The sequence below is a fragment of the Rhagoletis zephyria genome, unplaced genomic scaffold (assembly GCF_001687245.7).
Source record: "Rhagoletis zephyria isolate East Lansing unplaced genomic scaffold, Rhagoletis_zephyria_1.1 Rzeph_scaffold_01529, whole genome shotgun sequence".
NCBI lineage: Eukaryota > Metazoa > Arthropoda > Insecta > Diptera > Tephritidae > Rhagoletis > Rhagoletis zephyria.
Window position 1 is genome coordinate 77,617 of NW_016158613.1, and position 18,271 is coordinate 95,887.

Here is an 18,271-nt window from a genome sequence, read left to right on the forward strand (position 1 = left end):
ATGGCCAAAAACGCTGTTTTTAGGGGTTTCAACCCCTTTTTTCTCGAAAACGTGACGTGATGGGAAGTTTTGGACCCCAGATTCGTGTTCAGCACGAAAAATCCGTTCGGAAACACCAGGTCCCGTCTTATTCGCAAAACCCTTGTAGACCAGTGTAATAATCAGGGAACGGATTTCGTGGAAATTGCCTTTTTTTCTGCTAAAGAGATAGAGTATATTCGATTAAGAATGTCCACGATTTAGCTTTCCCTGATTCCATATATACTATTAAGATATTTGCCTCTTTTCTGCCTTTTTTAAGATATTTGCTTTTTTTTTGCCATTTCTACCTTTAAAAAGTCATTATAGCATTTAAAATTTTTTTTTTTAAGATTAAAAAAATATTCACATGCCCATGTGGCTTATAGAAGCGCAGGGACCTCTTGCCAAATTGGTGTTGGAAAAATTCAAAGCCGTTTTCTCAGCTAACGTAAGCTTGGAGACAATAAGGGGTGTGGACAAAATTGTAAAGGGCGACGAAAACGCCCTTATTCCTGATAATATGAACGTTTCAAACGTTCCATATTTAAATTGGGCTTCACTTGTATCAACTTTCGTCGAGCGGAGATTTAGTACATTCAAGGCTTTTCTTCGCGAAAATCTAATGAAAATGCTGCCAGAAAACTTCAAAATGCATCTTATGGTTCAATGTTACTACAACTATACAGAAAGTTTTATGAGTTAGAAAGTAGAAAGGATAAAATAGTCAAAGATTCAAAGTACACATTTTTCATATAATGAAACTAGTTCATAGTTTTCCTCTTTTTACTTGTAATATAAACATTTATTAAATAAATGTATTTTTTCATTGTTCTTCGTATTTTCTGTCTTTTTTTAGTGCCTTTTTTTGCCTTTTTTGCAAAACCTAGTGCCTTTTCCTGCCTTTTTCGTTATTTTATGTTGCCTTTTTTATAAATTTTTAGGTCCTAAAAATCCGTTCCCTGATAATAATAATAGACTGGCACATATGTTAGTGTTTGGCCGAGCTTATCCTCCGATTTGTGGCGTGCGCCTTGATGTTGTCACACAGAGCGAAGGGACCTACAGTTTTACGCCGACTCCGAACGGCGATTGTATTTTTATGAGAAGCTGTTTTTCATGGCAGAAATACACTCGGAGGTCTGCCATTGCCTGCCGAGGGACGACCGCTGTTAAGAAAAAACCTTTTTTCTATATTTTTTGTGATGTTGCTTTGACCAGGGCGGAGTGGAAGCGCGCACTGCTTACCGCTACACCACAGCGGCCGATATTTGAATTAGGGATATTTAAAATACCTTCCACTTGATAGCCATAATAACATTTAATTAATTTGTAACTAATTTCGAATAGGTGACAACCTTATACGAGTCTTCTCGGAGATAGTGCCTACTCAGATAATCTTAGAATCCATTACATTATCTGTGTACAAAATTTTATCAAAATCGATAGGGCCGTTTCCGAGAACATATATATACAAGAATTGCTCGTTTAATGTAATCAGATTTTTTTTAATTTCAACTCTAAAAATTATGCTGGGAGCGAAATGCAACGAGCATATGGAGTAACCCAACATACTCTTTGTTACTTGGACTACCTTCATCGGCACTGCTTTTATTTTTGAATTTTTAATTTAATTTTATCTTTTATGCTTAACAAATGAGTGGTTAGAACGGGGTCGGTTGCGTTGAAGATAAAGTTAAAGATATATATAAAGATAATTGTGGTAATGGTAAAAGTAATTGTAATGCAAAGGGTAATGCTAACGGTAATGGCAATGGTAATGGAAATAACAATGGTAAAGTTTAGGTTAATGATAATGGCAATGGTTATGGTAACGGTAATAGTAATAGTAATAGTAATAAGCAGGGAACGGATTTTATGGAAATTGCCTTTTTTTCTGCTAAAGAGATAGTGTATATTCGATTAAGAATGTCCACGATTTAGCTCTCCCTGATTCCATATATACACATTTGATAATGCCTTTTTTTGCCTTTTTTAAGATATTTGCCTTTTTTTGCCTTTTTCAAGATATTTGCCTTTTTTTGCCTTTTCTACCTTTAAAAAAGTGATTATAGCATTTAAATTTTTTTTTTCAAAGATTAAAAAATATACACCTTGCCCATGCGGCTTATAGAAGCGCAGAGACCTCTTGCCAAATTGGTGTTGGAAAAAATCAAATCCATTTTCTCAGCTAACGAAGGCTTGGAGACAATAAGGGGTGTGGATAAAATTATAAAGGGCGAGGAAAACGCCCTTATTCCTGATAATATGAACATTTCAAACGTTCCTTAGTTAAATTGGGCGCCGCTTGTATCAACTTACGTCGAACACACATTTAGTATATTCAAGGCTTTTCTTCGCGAAAATCGAATGAAAATGCTGCCGGAAAACTTCAAAATGCATCTTGTGGATCAATGTTTCTACAACTATACAGATTAAAGTTTTATGAGTTAGAAACCCGAAAGGATAAAATAGTCAAAGATTCAAAGTACAAATTTTTCATATAATGAAACTAGTTCATAGTTTTTCTCTTTTTACTTGTAATATAAACATTTCTAAAATAAATTTATTCTTTGATTGTTCTTCGTATTTTCTGTCTTTTTAGTGCCTTATTTTGCTTTTTTTGCAATACCTAGTGCCTTTTCCTGCCTTTTTCGCCATTTTGTTTTGCCTTTTTTGCAACACCTAGTGCCTTTTCCTGCCTTTTTCGCTATTTTATTTTGCCTTTTCCAGCCTATTTCGTTATTTTATTTTGCCTTTTTTATAGGTTTTTAGGTCCTAAAAATCCGTTCCCTGGTTATAAGTATGGTAATGGTAAATAATGGTTTAGCAATGGTAAGAAAATTTGCTATGGTAACGGAAAATCTAGTTACCGACAGTGCTACCATTTTCTATTTTTTTAGAGTAGTAAAAAAAGAAATATTTGGGGAGTATTTTGACATTTTAGGGAATATGCCCAAGTGTTTTTAGAAATCTTTTAAATTTAACTTAAGGCCACTTAAAGGTTTTAAATGGACTAGGTTCTGTGTAGAGTTAGGTGGAAAATATTATTAAGAAAAATTCAAATTATTTTGCGATGCGTGTTTCTTTGCTGGCCACGAAATTAAAACGTGCAGTTTTTTCTTTATTTTCTTGATTTGTCTTGCATTTAGTGATAAAGTCAGTATACTTCGTAAGGAGCCATAGTTAGCTTGCAATAATTTTGATACATTCTAGTTGTTGGAATGGGCAAAAAAAGTCATGCACTCCAAAAATGAGGGAGTTAATTGTGAAGTGTTATCAAAAAGAGAAACTGTCGCTGTCGGCTATCGCACAAAGGTTTGCCAGCTCCAAAAAAATTGTATTTGGAGCAATTCATTCATGCAATAAAACCAAGACGTTTGAAACCCTTAGCTGGAAGCCCCGTCTTCGAAAAACTACGCCACCTGAAGATAGGATTCTTTGTAGGACCAGCAAGAACAACCCATTCATGTCTTCGCGTGAAATAAAGGCTGAAGTTGGACATCAAATGAATGCGGAAATCTTATCTCAGACAATAAGAAGGCGCTTACAAGAGTCGGGATTTCGTGGGTGCATTGTTCAAAAAACACCGCATGTATCAAAAACAAATTTAAGAGGCGGTTGCGGTTTGCAAAGGAAATGCTTAATAAACACCCACGATACTACGAATAAAGTTCTCTGGAGTGACGAATCGAAGTTTAACTTATTCCAATCCGATGGAAAAACGTATGTGAGGCGTTCTCCCAGCATGGCTTTGAACCAGGGGCTCTATTCTCTAACTGTGAGAAAATGTAGTGTACATGGAGTGCAAAACTCACCGACTAAAATTCAGTAAGTTTTTCGGAAGAGAAGTGTACTAGAGCTGTCAAACTAGTACTATCGCCACTATCGTTTCATTGATAGGGTATTCTCTTTCCTAGCGCTTTTGACATTTACACGTATTGGTTCAAAGAGAACAAAACTTGGCAGCATTATTTCATGAACCAAAGAGTAAAGATCACCCATGACGGAGTGCGAGAGAAAGTTTTTTTGGCAGTGACGTCATTTTTTCGCCGCCATGCTATCAACTATTATTTTTTTCTCATATGCAATTACAAATACACGGTTACCGTGCTGGGTGATTTGCTTAGTTGGTTCATAGCATTATTTCTAAAAGCGCCATTTTTTATTTTAAGCGTGTAAATAGCAGAGGTTACATTGCCGTCTTAAGAGCGTCTCAGAAGTGGTAATGCAGTATGTTTCAAAGGACTGTCTAATTGAGAAATTTCAGAAAGCAGTTTCATGAGCAGTGACACCATGCATGGAAATTGTCTTTCGAAAGAAAGTTTTTTGTTTCCGAAAAGCGAATTGCAGGGAAAGCTTCTGAAATCGCTCTTTGACTAATTAGACGGCGAATGAATTTCTAGCAATATTTCTCGATACTAAAATGCAACCGTGAGCCGCTAAAATAAACAAATTTATAAAAGCAAGATAACGAAAAATANTGTTTCCGAAAAGCGAATTGTAGGGAAAGCTTCTGAAATCGCTCTTTGACTAATTAGACGGCGAATGAATTTCTAGCAATATTTCTCGATACTAAAATGCAACCGTGAGCCGCTAAAATAAACAAATTTATAAAAGCAAGATAACGAAAAATAAATGGATTTAGAAAAACATATGAAATGGGTCGATACTATCGATAGTCACCCTTAAGACTATCGTAAATCTTCGATGGACTTGACTATTGATAGTTTGACAGCTCTAAAGTGTACACAATTTTGGCAGTTACATGCTGAATCGCAAAATGAGGAAGTGTACATAATTTTGACAGCTAAAACTCATTCTCACTCTTCCTGAATCGCAAAATGAAGAGTGCACACAATTTTTAGTGTACACTTGAAAACTCAAGGCACTGTTATGCATACTTGGCAGTGCATTGCACATTTAAGCAGTGCATGTGAAACTTGGTGCTGATTCACGATTGAGAGAATACAAAGGTTGCGCTGATCTCGGACCGCTATTCCTCTCTTAACGAATTTGACAGAACCGTTGTTTGCATGACGTCACACTTGTGCAACTTGTTTACGTTTTCCTTGCAACATTTTTTCTTCTTCTTCCATTCCTGCTCACGTTTTGGCATTTCTCTCTCGCAATTGCACCAGTGTGACGTCCCACAAAAGTTATGGTGCATTTACATGGTATGAATCTGTTCATAAGCCGTATGAATTTTCCTATAAAAGAAGCACCAACTCTATAAATAAATGAATGAAAGCGATATATATTTAACATTTTTGACTTATATACTTGGCAAGTATTTTTTTTGTAAACAAAAAAACAAAAAAATTTCATTTTGTGCTAACTTCGAAACTAGCAGCTTATTTTATTTTTAATGTGCTTTAAAAAGGACCTACTGCCAATAAAGCCTTGCGGTTTGGTATTTTTTCAAATGTGTAATGCTTCATTCAAACATCTTTGTGGATAAACAGTTTTTTGTTCAGAAATTGCTTGTTTACGTTTTTTGTCTTTCATATTAAAAATGTTTGGCATAAGTTGAAATCATAGGGATGCCGTTTTATTTCGTTTCTCAATGGATTTTATACTTGAAAAGGCACCAAAATACATATATATGCACTACTTTTGCATATGGTCATTCAAAGTACAAAACCGCGCTTCAAGAAAATGCAAAACCTTGTATGTGAGGTTGCCTAAATTTTATAGGAGAGAGTAAAATTTGTCATAATTCAAAACGGTTCCCTCTTTTAAACTTAATTATCTCTTCTTATGTCTACGTATCGAAATTTTAGTATAAATGATTAAGAGCTTGATGATAGGAGCTTCCGGTGAGCAAATATCTTTTTTTAGCACAAATGTCAGTTACGAGGTTTTACAGAACCACGATACGCGATTTTTTACTTTAAACGACGATATACAGATTGGCGCTTACACAATATGTTAGAGTTTGGCCTAGCTTCTCCTCCCATATGGGAAGCTGTTTTCATGACAGAATACACTCGGTTTACTATTACCAATAGAGGAGCGACAGCGAACAGCGGAGTGTATATATCGATGGCTGAGTGGAAGATCGACCTATCTCGGCAGCCAGTTCGAAAACGCGCTATCTCAGAAAACTTTTCAAAAACGCCCTACTTCAGAAAACTTTTCAAGGATGTCCTACTTCAGAATTTGATTGAAAACACTCTATCTGAGCTGCCGATTCGAGTGCAATGGGGTATAGTCATTGCGCTGGGTATGCAGTTACAGTTGCATGGCTATACTCAATCCCGACTCTTGCGTCCTCGTTCGCGCACTCTGGGCAACGTGAGCAACCCATGTGCGAGATGCGGTAACCAATCCGAGTGGAGCCTTGGGTCACGGCAGAAAGAGAGGGAGCTTCGGTGGGGCCACTCTGACTTATTCGGTTTAAGGGCTCACTGAAGTCTGCAGCGTCTGTTCACCAGTAGGTGCGGCTGCAAGCGGGTGTCTGCTTGGAGCAAGCGGCTCGCTATATAAACGTGTATTTGGTTGCGAAACCACCCCCGTCCCAGCAATGGGTTGTGCGCTGGGCTTGGGACCCGCCACGTAAAAACCACTTCCAGTGAAGAAGTGAAATATTAGTGAAAATAAATTTAATTTAATAAATATCTTCACTTGGCGCGCAATATCTATTAATCCGTTAAACGTAATACCACTTCCATATGAAGATACATATATCGAAATACGATATATTTTCACAGAAGTTAACTCAGCCATCGGCCAGGACATGGATGAAGTATTTTTGGATTTGGTTTTCATTAATATTTGCCGACTGCAAAATAAGCGAAAACAATGCAGACGGAATCGTCGCTGAGCGGTTCATCCCGTTAATAGAGATCGGATGCCAAATGGGTATTTTAAGAAAGTCTTCTTAAAATCAAAACCCGTCGATAGTAAACTTTCTATTAACTAGGATGAACCGTTCAGTGTACAATTTGTTACTCAATTTATTGCGAGCTTTCCTCGAAAAGCCCAAGCAACAAATTAGTGCAAAAGAGCGCCTTGTAATAACGTTAATGTAAGTTAAAACGGTCTATGATACTAAATTTTTCATGGTTTTCAATGTTTATTTGGATTTAGGTACCTTGCCCACAGGACGAGATTTGAAATTATTGCTTCGATGCATAAATTGGGCAGAACAATGGTCTGCAACATTGTGTTTGAGACGTGTGAGCTATTATGGACCACCTTATCACCAACATATCTCAGCGAACCGACTACGACTCAATATAAGCATATTGCGGATGATTTTTTTAATCTGTGGAATATCCCAAATTGTGTTGAGGCGGTTGATGGAAAGCACGTTGCCATCATATGTCCTAAAAACTCTGGCTCGCTGTACTACAACTTTAAAAAATTTTATAGCATTGTATTGATGGCAACCTGTGATGCAAAGTTTACGTTCACATCAGCCAGTATAGGAAGCTATGGAGGACAAACTGATGGAGCTTACAGTAACCGGTTTGAAATCTTTTGATATTAAATATTTTTTATTTTTTATTTAAAGGTATTTTCCAACAATCAGCCTTCGGATGTGCCCTTCTAGAGAATAGATTGGCACCAAGGTATATTCAACAAGGTAGAAGTGACAACTCAGTCTCTCATAGCTGACTGTAATGTCAAAAAATTTAAACAAAGAAATTAACGATTTGTTATGCATGTACCACATTTTATCATTAGTGTTCGCAGAGCATTTGCCCTGAAAGAAACATTGGTCCAGTTGCTCGTAAAATATAGTCGTAGGCATAGTAGTTTTGTATCTAATGTATGTAATGCATAAGGTATGAGTTTTGATCTAAAATTGGGTACAATGTCACGCAGTAGCGCACAACGGGTACAATTAATGATTTACTGATATGTAGGCACTTAGTCATCTAATTTTCATGTGCGTCGTTGGTATGCACTGAGAGTATCTGCTTAGAAAATCTTAGAACCCCGGTTCGACGCGCATCTGGCAAAAGTTTTATTTTATTTATTTTTTTATATCTAAAATTGGTTACAATGTAATGCAGAAGCGGACAATTGGTCCGAGCCTAGGAAACTCAATGTTAAATGTAAATAAAATTTTACATGTGCTTGGACCAAACTTTGGACTACTTACAATCACTTGTAGTCTAGTTTTCGGTGTGCTCCAAGTCTATTTCAAGATCCTAAAGGGTGCTTATATAGTATGTTAGTGTACTNAACTCAATGTTAAATGTAAATAAAATTTTACATGTGCTTGGACCAAACTTTGGACTACTTACAATCACTTGTAGTCTAGTTTTCGGTGTGCTCCAAGTCTATTTCAAGATCCTAAAGGGTGCTTATATAGTATGTTAGTGTACTCGTGGATCCGGTCGTGCTTGTTTATGGCACACTTGCTCAGTTTGGGTATGTGCATCAACAGCTAACTTCGTCCCCACAGACACCTCAGGTACTGCCGAATCTTGGTATAATGGAAGCATTGGGGAATCGCAAGGTAGAGGTACTGTGCCTGGGAACAAACGAGAGCGCTTAGAAATTCTCAGTTGCAATGGGCAACAAATATAAAGTCACTGCCCCTAAAATGGTTCTCGCACACACACGAAGAGTATTCCAATGAATCACCGCAGCTATTCGTCCACCTTTTTCGCTTCACTTGACAATAAAGTTTGTTGTCCTGGCTTTGCCACACACAGCACACCGCCCGTTTATTTTATTTCATTTTATCTATTCATTTTATTGTGTATTTAAAATCAGTAGCACAACTCACAATTGAAATTTTAAACTAAAAAATTATAATTATTAATTGTATAGGGTTAAGAGTTGACATTTCAGTCGCAGTTCAAAAGAGAGAAATGTCGAAATCACTTCTACCTTGTTATGCCTTGGATTGCCACTACCACCGAAAGCCCCTCTGTGGAATGGAGACACAGATAATTTACCACATTTTTTTGTGGGCGATGCTGCGTTTCCTCTCAAGGAAAGCTTAATGCGTCCCTACACTGGCACCCAACTTAGTCGAAGCAAGGAAGTTTTCAATTACCGGCTATCGCGAGCTCGCCGTGTAATAGAAAACAGTTTCGGAATTTTAAATGCTCGGTGGCGTGTCCTGCGGCAAGTAATTGACTGTAATCCAGAAAATTGCGAGAAAATTATGTTGGCGTGTTTAGTTCTGCACAACTTTGTGATGCTTAACGATCACAAACTTTGGTATTGCCCAGACCAATATGTGGACGCATATAGCACGGAGCATGGCACAGTAAATGGAGAATGGCGTAATGAATTGGAAAGTATTGGTGGTCCATTGCCATCAACAACTTCTTCACGACGCAACGCAACTTCTGCAGTATTTCGTATTAGGGACAGATTGACGGATTTCTTTTTAAATCAAGGGGCGGTTACACTTTAGTAAAATAAATATAGTTATAAATATATGTATACATATATATATATATCGTCGCCTAAGAGTTTAAACTTGTTAACCCTCCTAACAATTTCTGTGTTTAGCGCAGATAAGAAACTGCTAATATTCTTTACTTGTTAGCATGTGGTTTACTTTATAATACGGTGTTCGCATGAGGCGATTTTCCAGGCAATTTTAGAGGCGATTAGTTGAATCAAAAGTTGGCTGCACCCCACCTTCATTGGAAGCAATTAGTTGAAAGGCCGTTCACACCAGGCGATTTTGCTTTCAACTAAAAGTTGTCTGTAAAATCGCCTCATGCGAACACCGTATAAGCAACACTACGCTGAAAAATTTCTATGAGGGGCTAACAAGTTTACACTATTAGGCGAATTCATATAATAATGTGCAAATTTCAGATCTCTTCTTCAGACTTTGTGCAAAAATTATGAAAATTCTGCAAATTTTCACAAAAATCCAAAGTTTATGATTATATATATAAATATTTTTATAACCGTATATATGTATGAATATATATATATATATATAATTTCTGAACTGAATTTTATATCGTAATTAATTAAGCAAGTATCGTTAAGTATAAGTTAAGTATTGCAAATAAATACATATGTACGTGCTTGAAAAAAAGTAAAATTTTACGTTTTTGTATTTCAAGGTTCTATTTTAATTTGAAACAACGAATAAAATAAAAAGTACACAAATTACAGCAGCTTAGTAATAATTACTATCACTAAAACATATATAAATACTTACATACATATGCAGTAAAAATTCACGAAACAATTTCGGAATGTAAAACCATTTTAAATATTCATTTAGATAAAAGTTAAAATATATTAAACTAATGTCTAATATACATATACATACATACATAAACAGTTACTCCTAAACGTGAGTTTTTGAGACTTGAATTCTTTTTCGAAATTCGTATTAAAAAGTTCGCGATTTTACTGACACTTTGCAGATTTTTCTCAATGTTTGTACACAGTATCATTCTTAGATTTAAATCAGATTTGCTAAAATATAAGCCAAATCGTAATACAAAATTAACAAAAAATTTTAGCACGTAAAACATTGCGAATATTAACTAAAAAGAGCCGTGCGCTCAATTTTAGGAGTAACTGTTTATGTATGTAAGTGTGTATGTATGTTAGACATTAGTTTAATATATTTTAACTTTTCTTCTTCTTCTTTTTTGGCGCTGTAACCGCCTAAGCGATTTTGGCCGAGTTCAGCAAAGCACGCCAGTCGTTTCTCCTCTGTGCCAACTGACGCCAATTGGAAACGCCAAGTGAAGCCAAGTCCTTCTCCACCTGATCTTTCCATCGCAGTGGGGGCCTCCCTCTTCCTCTGCTACCACCAGCGGGTTCCGAGTTGAATACTTTCAGAGCTGGAGCGTCGGTGTCCATTCGAACGACATGACCAAGCCAGCGGAGCCGCTGTATTTTAATTCGCTGCACTATGTCCATGTCGTTGTAAAGCTCATACAGCTCATCGTTCCATCGTCTGCGGTACTCGCCGTCGCCAACGCGTAAAGGCCCGTAAATCTTCCGCAAAATCTTTCTCTCAAACACTCCAAGAGCCGCCTCATCGGATGTTGTCATTGTCCATGCTTCTGCGCCATATACCAGCACGGGCATGATGAGTGACTTATAGAGCGTGGTTTTCGTACGTCGAGAGAGGACTTTACTCCTGAATTGCCTACTCAGTCCAAAGTAGCACTTGTTGGCAAGAGTGATTCTACGTTGGATTTCAATGCTGACATTATTATCGGTGTTAATGCTGGTTCCCAAGTAAACGAAATTCTCTACTTTCTCGAAATTGTAACTGTCAACAGTGACGTGGGTGCCAAGGCGCGAATGTGCTGACTGTTTGTTTGATGACAGGAGATACTTCGTCTTGTCCTCGTTTACCACCAGACCCATGCGCTTTGCTTCCCTATCCAACTTGGAAAAGGCAGAACAGACTTCGCGGTTTTTGTTACCGATGATGTCGATGTCATCGGCATAAGCCAGCAATTGCACGCTCTTGTAGTAAATTGTTCCTGAGCGGTTCAGTTCTGCAGCTCTTATTATCTTCTCCAACATCAGATTAAAGAAGTCACATGACAGGGAGTCGCCCTGTCTGAAACCCCGTTTTGTGGCGAACGGCTCGGAGAGGTCTTTTCCAATTCTGACGGAGCTGGTGGTATTGCTCAACGTCATTTTACACAGCCGTATGAGTTTTGAGGGGATGCCAAATTCAGACATAGCGGCGTATAGGCAACTCCTTTTAGTGCTGTCAAAAGCGGCTTTAAAGTCGACAAATAGGTGGTGAGTGTCGATCCTTTTCTCGCGGGTCTTTTCCAAGATTTGGCGTATTGTGAATACCTGGTCTATGGTGGATTTGCCAGGTCTAAAGCCACACTGATAAGGCCCAATCAGTTCATTGACGGTGGGCTTCAGTCTTTCACACAATACGCTCGATAAGACCTTGTAACCTATGCTTAGAAGGCTGATCCCGCGGTAGTTGGCGCGAATGGCGGGGTCACCTTTCTTGTGGATTGGGCAGAGCACACTTAAATTCCAGTCGTCGGGCATGCGTTCATCTGACCATATTCTGCACAAGAGTTGATGCATGCACCTTATCAACTCCTCGCCGCCGTACTTGAATAGCTCAGCTGGCAGGCTGTCAGCTCCAGCGGCTTTGTTGTTTTTCAGCCGCGTTATTGCTATACGTACCTCGTCATAGTCAGGCGGTGGAACGTCGACTCCGTCATCATCGACTGCAAGCTCGGGTTCTTCTTCTCCACAACTTTCCGTGCTGCTACCATTTAGTAGGGCGGAAAAGTGTTCCCTCCATAATTTAAGTACGCTCTGGACATCAGTTACTAGGTCGCCATTATTGTTCTTACAGGAGTGCGCCCCGGTCTTTAAACCTTCCGTAAGTCGCCTAACTCTCTGGTAAAATTTTCGGGCATTCCTCCTGTCGGCCAGCATTTCAAGCTCTTCGCACTCACGTATTTCTGCCTCTCTCTTCTTGTTGCGGCAAATACGTCTCGCTTCCCTCTTCAGATCCCTATAGCGGTCCCACATAGCGCGCGTTGCGCCCGATCGCAGCGTGGCCCTGTAGGCGGCATCTTTTTTCTCTGCAGCTTCCTGACACTCCTCATCGTACCAGTTGTTCTTTCGGGCTCGCTGAAATCCGACTACTTCTTCGGCGGCGGTACTTAATGAGCGGGAAATGTGGTTCCACTGCTCGCATATGTCGGTTTGTTGAAGAGTGCTCTCTGAGAGCAGGTGTGAGAGTCGAGTAGCGAAAGCGCTGGCTGTCTGTTGTGATTGCAGCTTTTCGACGTTAAGCTTTCCTTGCATATTTGGGCGCACATTTTTTGCTGCACAGAGGCGGGTGCGTATCTTGGCTGCAACAAGATAGTGGTCCGAGTCGATGTTTGGGCCTCGGAGTGTGCGTACGTCTAAAACACTGGAAGCGTGCCTTCCGTCTATCACAACATGATCGATTTGGTTTCTCGTTTTTCGATCCGGAGACAGCCAGGTAGCTTGATGGATCTTTTTATGCTTGAACCTAGTACTGCATACTACCATGTTTCGGGCCCCGGCGAAGTCGATCAGCCTCAATCCGTTGTCGGACGTTTCGTCGTGGAGGCTGAATTTTCCGACGGTGGTTCCAAAGATCCCTTCTTTGCCCACCCTGGCATTGAAGTCGCCAAGCACGATTTTGATATCATGACGGGGGCAGCGCTCGTACGTGCGCTCCAAGCGCTCATAGAAGAGATCCTTGGATGCCTCATCCTTCTCTTCCGTCGGGGCATGGGCGCAGATGAGCGAGATGTTGAAGAATCTCGCTTTGATGCGGATTGTGGCTAGACGCTCGTCCACCGGGGTGAACGACAGTACTCGGCGACGGAGTCTCTCTCCCACCACAAATCCAACTCCGAATTTGCGCTCCTTTACATGGCAGCTGTAGTAGACGTCGCAAGGCCCCAGACATTGTTTGCCTTGCCCCGTCCAACGCATTTCTTGGATGGCGGTGATGTCAGCTTTTGTCCTTACGAGGACATCAACCAGCCGGGCAGAGGCACCTTCCCCATTAAGGGTCCGGACATTCCAGGTGCATGCCCTCAAATCGTAGTCCTTTAAACATTTGCCGTGGTCGTCATCATAAGGGGGGGTCTCATCCGAGGCTTTGCCTTGCTTCTTCACTGGAAGTGGTTTTTACGTGGCGGGTCCCAAGCCCAGCGCACAACCCATTGCTGGGACGGGGGTGGTTTCGCAACCAAATACACGTTTATATAGCGAGCCGCTTGCTCCAAGCAGACACCCGCTTGCAGCCGCACCTACTGGTGAACAGACGCTGCAGACTTCAGTGAGCCCTTAAACCGAATAAGTCAGAGTGGCCCCACCGAAGCTCCCTCTCTTTCTGCCGTGACCCAAGGCTCCACTCGGATTGGTTACCGCATCTCGCACATGGGTTGCTCACGTTGCCCAGAGTGCGCGAACGAGGACGCAAGAGTCGGCAAGAGTATAGCCATGCAACTGTAACTGCATACCCAGCGCATTGACTATACCCCATTGCACTCCAACTTTAACTTGTATCTAAATGAATATTTAAAATGGTTTTACATTCCGAAATTGTTTCGTGAATTTTTACTGCATATGTATGTAAGTATTTATATATGTTTTAGTGATAGTAATTATTACTAAGCTGCTGTAATTTTTGTACTTTTTATTTTATTCGTTGTTTCAAATTAAAATAGAACCTTGAAATACAAAAACATAAAATTTTACTTTTTTTCAAGCACGTACATATGTATTTATTTGCAATACTTAACTTATACTTAACGATACTTNCAAGCACGTACATATGTATTCATTTGCAATACTTAACTTATACTTAACGATACTTACTTAATTAATTACGATATAAAATTCAGTTCAGAAATTATATATATATATATATATATTCATACATAAATATGTACGTGTGAATGTATGCATGTGCATTAGGGTTATATAAATATATATATATATAATCATAAACTTTGGATCTTTTGTGAAAATTTCCAGAATTTTCATAATTTTTGCACAAAGTCTGAAATTTTGATTCATGTAATGTTTGTTAAGTAATCTGCTAGACTTTCAAACAAAATAATAAACATTAAATAAACTAAAGAAAAATAGCTAAAACTTGCTAAAATGTCGCGCCCCATTTTTTATATGGTTTGCTATATATATAAAACTTAATTGAAAATAGCCAAAACTGGAAAAATGTCGCAAACTTGTTAATTTGTTGATGATTATACATGTAGGTATGCAAATGTACCTATGTACATTAGACTGCATCACCAAAAAAAGTTGCGGGTTTTCCGCCAGGTTTACAAAATTTATGATATCTTAAGACGTGCGCCAAAATATTTCGCAAAAATATTAAGATTTAAGTGAGCTGGACCGATTTGAAAATACCTCCAAAAATGGAGTTTTTTATGAATAAAAATAGTTTCTTATAGAACTTTTTGAAAAAGTCCCCTCAGATGACAAAACAGATTAAGCTTAAAAAATCTGCATAAAAATATTTAAAAATATTTTCAACGGAATCGTAAGAATGAGATTTTTGATGCTGTTTTTTTTTCTACTTTTTTCAAAGATTGATTTACAAAAACTTGAATAACTGGGGCAAAACTATTCTTATTTAGACTTATGGGACCGCGATAGAAAGGTATTTTCACACTGTTTTTATTTCAGTCCAAAAAAAAGTTATTCGTGTCCCATTTTTTTTTTTCAAATACCAACACTTCATAATTCAACTTTGAATAACGTTCGTTCATCATACCTTTGTCTTTCATCCTTTGAATGAGCTTAATAGCAAAGATATAAAAAGGGTGAGAAAATACCTTTCCAATGATACCTCACAAGTCTAAATCGGAAGAGTTTAGGTTCAGTTAAGTTTTTCGTATACCAATCTTTGAAAAAAGTTAAAAAACAGCATCAAAATCTCATTATTACGATTCCGTTTAAATTTTTTTTTTAATTTTTTAAAAATACTTTCATGCAAATTTTTTAAGCTTAAAGCGTTTTGCCGTTTGAGGGGTTTTTTTCCAAAAAAATCTTTAAGAAACGATTTTTATTCATGAAAAACTCCATTTTTGTAGCTATTTTTAAATCGGTCCAACTCACTTAAATCTTAATATTTTGGTGGACCTCTTAAAATATAATAGATTTTATAATTCTAATGGAAAAAAGTGCCGATTTTTCTTTGTATTGGGAGCTATGCAGTCTAATGTACATATTTTTAAGCAATTCTGTATTCCCAGGAACACATTTGTGATCAAATCAAAATTAGGAATTCACTTTAATAAATTACTTATAAACTTAACAGTCTTATTTGTTACAAAAACATACAACATATGTACTAGGATGTACACTTATAAGACGCAAAAACTTTAGCGACAAAATAAAAATATTTATAGAAAAGATTCACGTTAGAAATCGGGCTCTAGTTTCAACTCCATGACAGTATTAGTTATAATTTGCATTGCTTTGGTTTGCTTGGTATCGCTCATCTCGCTTATCGTGGCGATTATCATCTCCCCAAAAGCACGTACGGCCTTGTTTTCATTCTGCCGCTTTTTGTGTACTTCTTTGTACATCTTACACACCTTTAAATTCGTCGTCAGCATCATTTGTCCAATGCCTTTTTCTCGGCAATTTCGTTGATGATTGTGGCGTTGATGCCACTGGGTCACCAGCCGGAACATCTAGAAACTCTTCTTCTATCGGGAACAATATCGGCGATCCAGGCGATGGCAATGAGGACGAGCTTTCCTCCAATACGTTAGAGGTGCATCGAGTTCTGAAATTTATATGCATTTTACGTGTGTATAAATGTGTATAAGTACATATGTAAACATATATGTATGAATGTACATATTAGCATGGTAAAACTTTACGCTAATAAACTAATTACTTACGGTCTTGGTTTTACGAAAGGTTTAAAAAAACTCAAGCTATCCATCAGCGGCCAATATACCTGAGTTGTCGCCCCACTTCCTGATGGAGCGTCCATCTTCCGTTCCTCCCTCGAATACCGCTCGCGAAGTGAGATCCACCGCTTGTTGCACTGGTCCCCTAAAGAATTAAATTATCAGGCTCTGATATCCTTAAATTTAATAATTAACTTAACTACCTGTCTTTCCAAGCTCCCGTGCTATTTCAGTCCAAGCTCCCACTTTTCTGTCGGACAATCTGTAGCCCATTATTGTTTTATTGTATAAAATTTCTTTGGAGCGCACTAAATCAATTAATTTCTTGTCATCCATCCTATTGCAGAAGTACATAATTTAATATATGAAATAACTATTTTCATCTATAAATATAACTTACATTTTGTTCATATCAAAATTAGCGCCAGAAAACAATTGAGCGAATGAAAAATATAAAGAGAACTGTCAAAGTGTGAAATGGTATTTTATTTTACGTAGCATAGAAATCAAAATCGTACAGACTCCCATGTTTAGCACTGTTCGTTTATGTGTTGGCTAATCTGTTATATACACAGCTCATTAAAAAGATTTATTATGTGACAGATCCCAAAGCATGCAATGCACTGCCAATTATGCATAACAGAGCCTTCACAGTTAAAGAATGGAGCCCCAGAGGTGGCCAAAACTCACACAATCATATATTTTAATTTTGCTGAACGATGAGGGAATGAAGAGAATAAGTCGCTCACGCGTCTGATGCAAACAGTGTTGTCAACGATTTCGAGTTGTAAATTATAAGAAAGAGGGGTTTTTTATTATGCAAATAGTGTGAAAGGTAGGTATAATATTAAAGAATTAACATTTTAATATAATTTAATTCACTTTCATTGCTTGCTTAGATTTTTTATTACAATTAAAATTAAAGCAAATAGTTGAATTAATTTCTATTAATCTTCTTATTTTGAATTAAAAGAAAAGGGATTTTTTAGCATTACTTAAAATTCGTCTTTTTATTTATGTGATTTACGTAATAATTTATTAATTCAATATTTAGGAATAAGAGGAAATGGCGCCTAACAAAAAAGTTTGTCGTCCGTGCGATTTCTTCGTGACACACCAAACATTGTGCCCTCCCTTCCCATTACTAGTGAGTAAAAAAATCTACATCCGAATCCATATTATCCGAAAGTTTCGCATCGATTGAGCACGAGTACAGCAAAACCATAATCGTCGGCGTCACTGATTCATAGAGTATGCGCATTATGTGTGAAAGCAGCGCAGTTTTTCTCGTGTACGTGTGAAAGCAGAAGAGAAAAATTTGGCAAACGTGCCTATGAAATGGCCACCCTTGCTTTAAACCAGCCAAAAAGAGAAAAGTCTTAAAATGAGAATGTATTAGTTATGAAATAAAAAATGAGAATGTGTTGGGAGTAATGCACGGAAAAAAATTTCTGTGTTGCATTACTTATTATAAAAACTTTGGTATGTTTTTTTGCCGTTTTTTTCATTGTGCGTTATTTTTTAGATCAAAACAACATAATAATAATAATAATAATATCCCAACGGTTTTTACCCTCCATTCCCGCCCATCCGCACGAGGGGCGCAGTCCGCATGACGTACGGAACCAATATTTTAAATTTTTTGTGCCGAGTCACGATAGGCAGGGTTTGTTAAGTGTCGAGATATAAAACTGTTCAGCTACAGAACTAAATTCATCAGCTGATTTTATGTATTTATGTCAATAATTCACTTATTGAGAGAGGAGAGTATCGCTTTCTTAATGCTGAAAAGCGGATCTGATATATCAAACGTGCTGGAATGAGAGTTAAAATCCTGGCATAAGCAACGGAGTGGGTCGTGCAATTCAAAATTG

At 37.9% G+C, this 18,271-nt stretch overlaps 1 protein-coding gene across 1 annotated transcript; it reads left to right on the forward strand.

The window, feature by feature from the left end:
- Positions 1-7,405: 7,405 nt before the first annotated feature.
- On the forward strand, positions 7,406-9,403 carry LOC108364327 (uncharacterized). The gene is made up of 3 exons (XM_017617965.1): positions 7,406-7,484; positions 7,538-7,582; positions 8,883-9,403. The coding sequence occupies exons 1-3, from the start codon at positions 7,406-7,408 to the stop codon at positions 9,401-9,403; spliced, it is 645 nt and encodes a 214-aa protein (XP_017473454.1).
- The last annotated feature ends 8,868 nt before the right edge of the window (positions 9,404-18,271 follow it).

Coding starts and splice junctions, on each gene's coding strand:
- LOC108364327 (XM_017617965.1), top strand. CDS start 7,406: ATGGCAACCTGTGATGCAAAGTTTACGTTCACATCAGCCAGTATAGGA. Junction 7,485..7,537: donor ACAAACTGATGGAGCTTACA/GTAACCGGTTTG, acceptor TTTTATTTAAAG/GTATTTTCCAACAATCAGCC. Junction 7,583..8,882: donor ATGTGCCCTTCTAGAGAATA/GATTGGCACCAA, acceptor TGTTATGCCTTG/GATTGCCACTACCACCGAAA.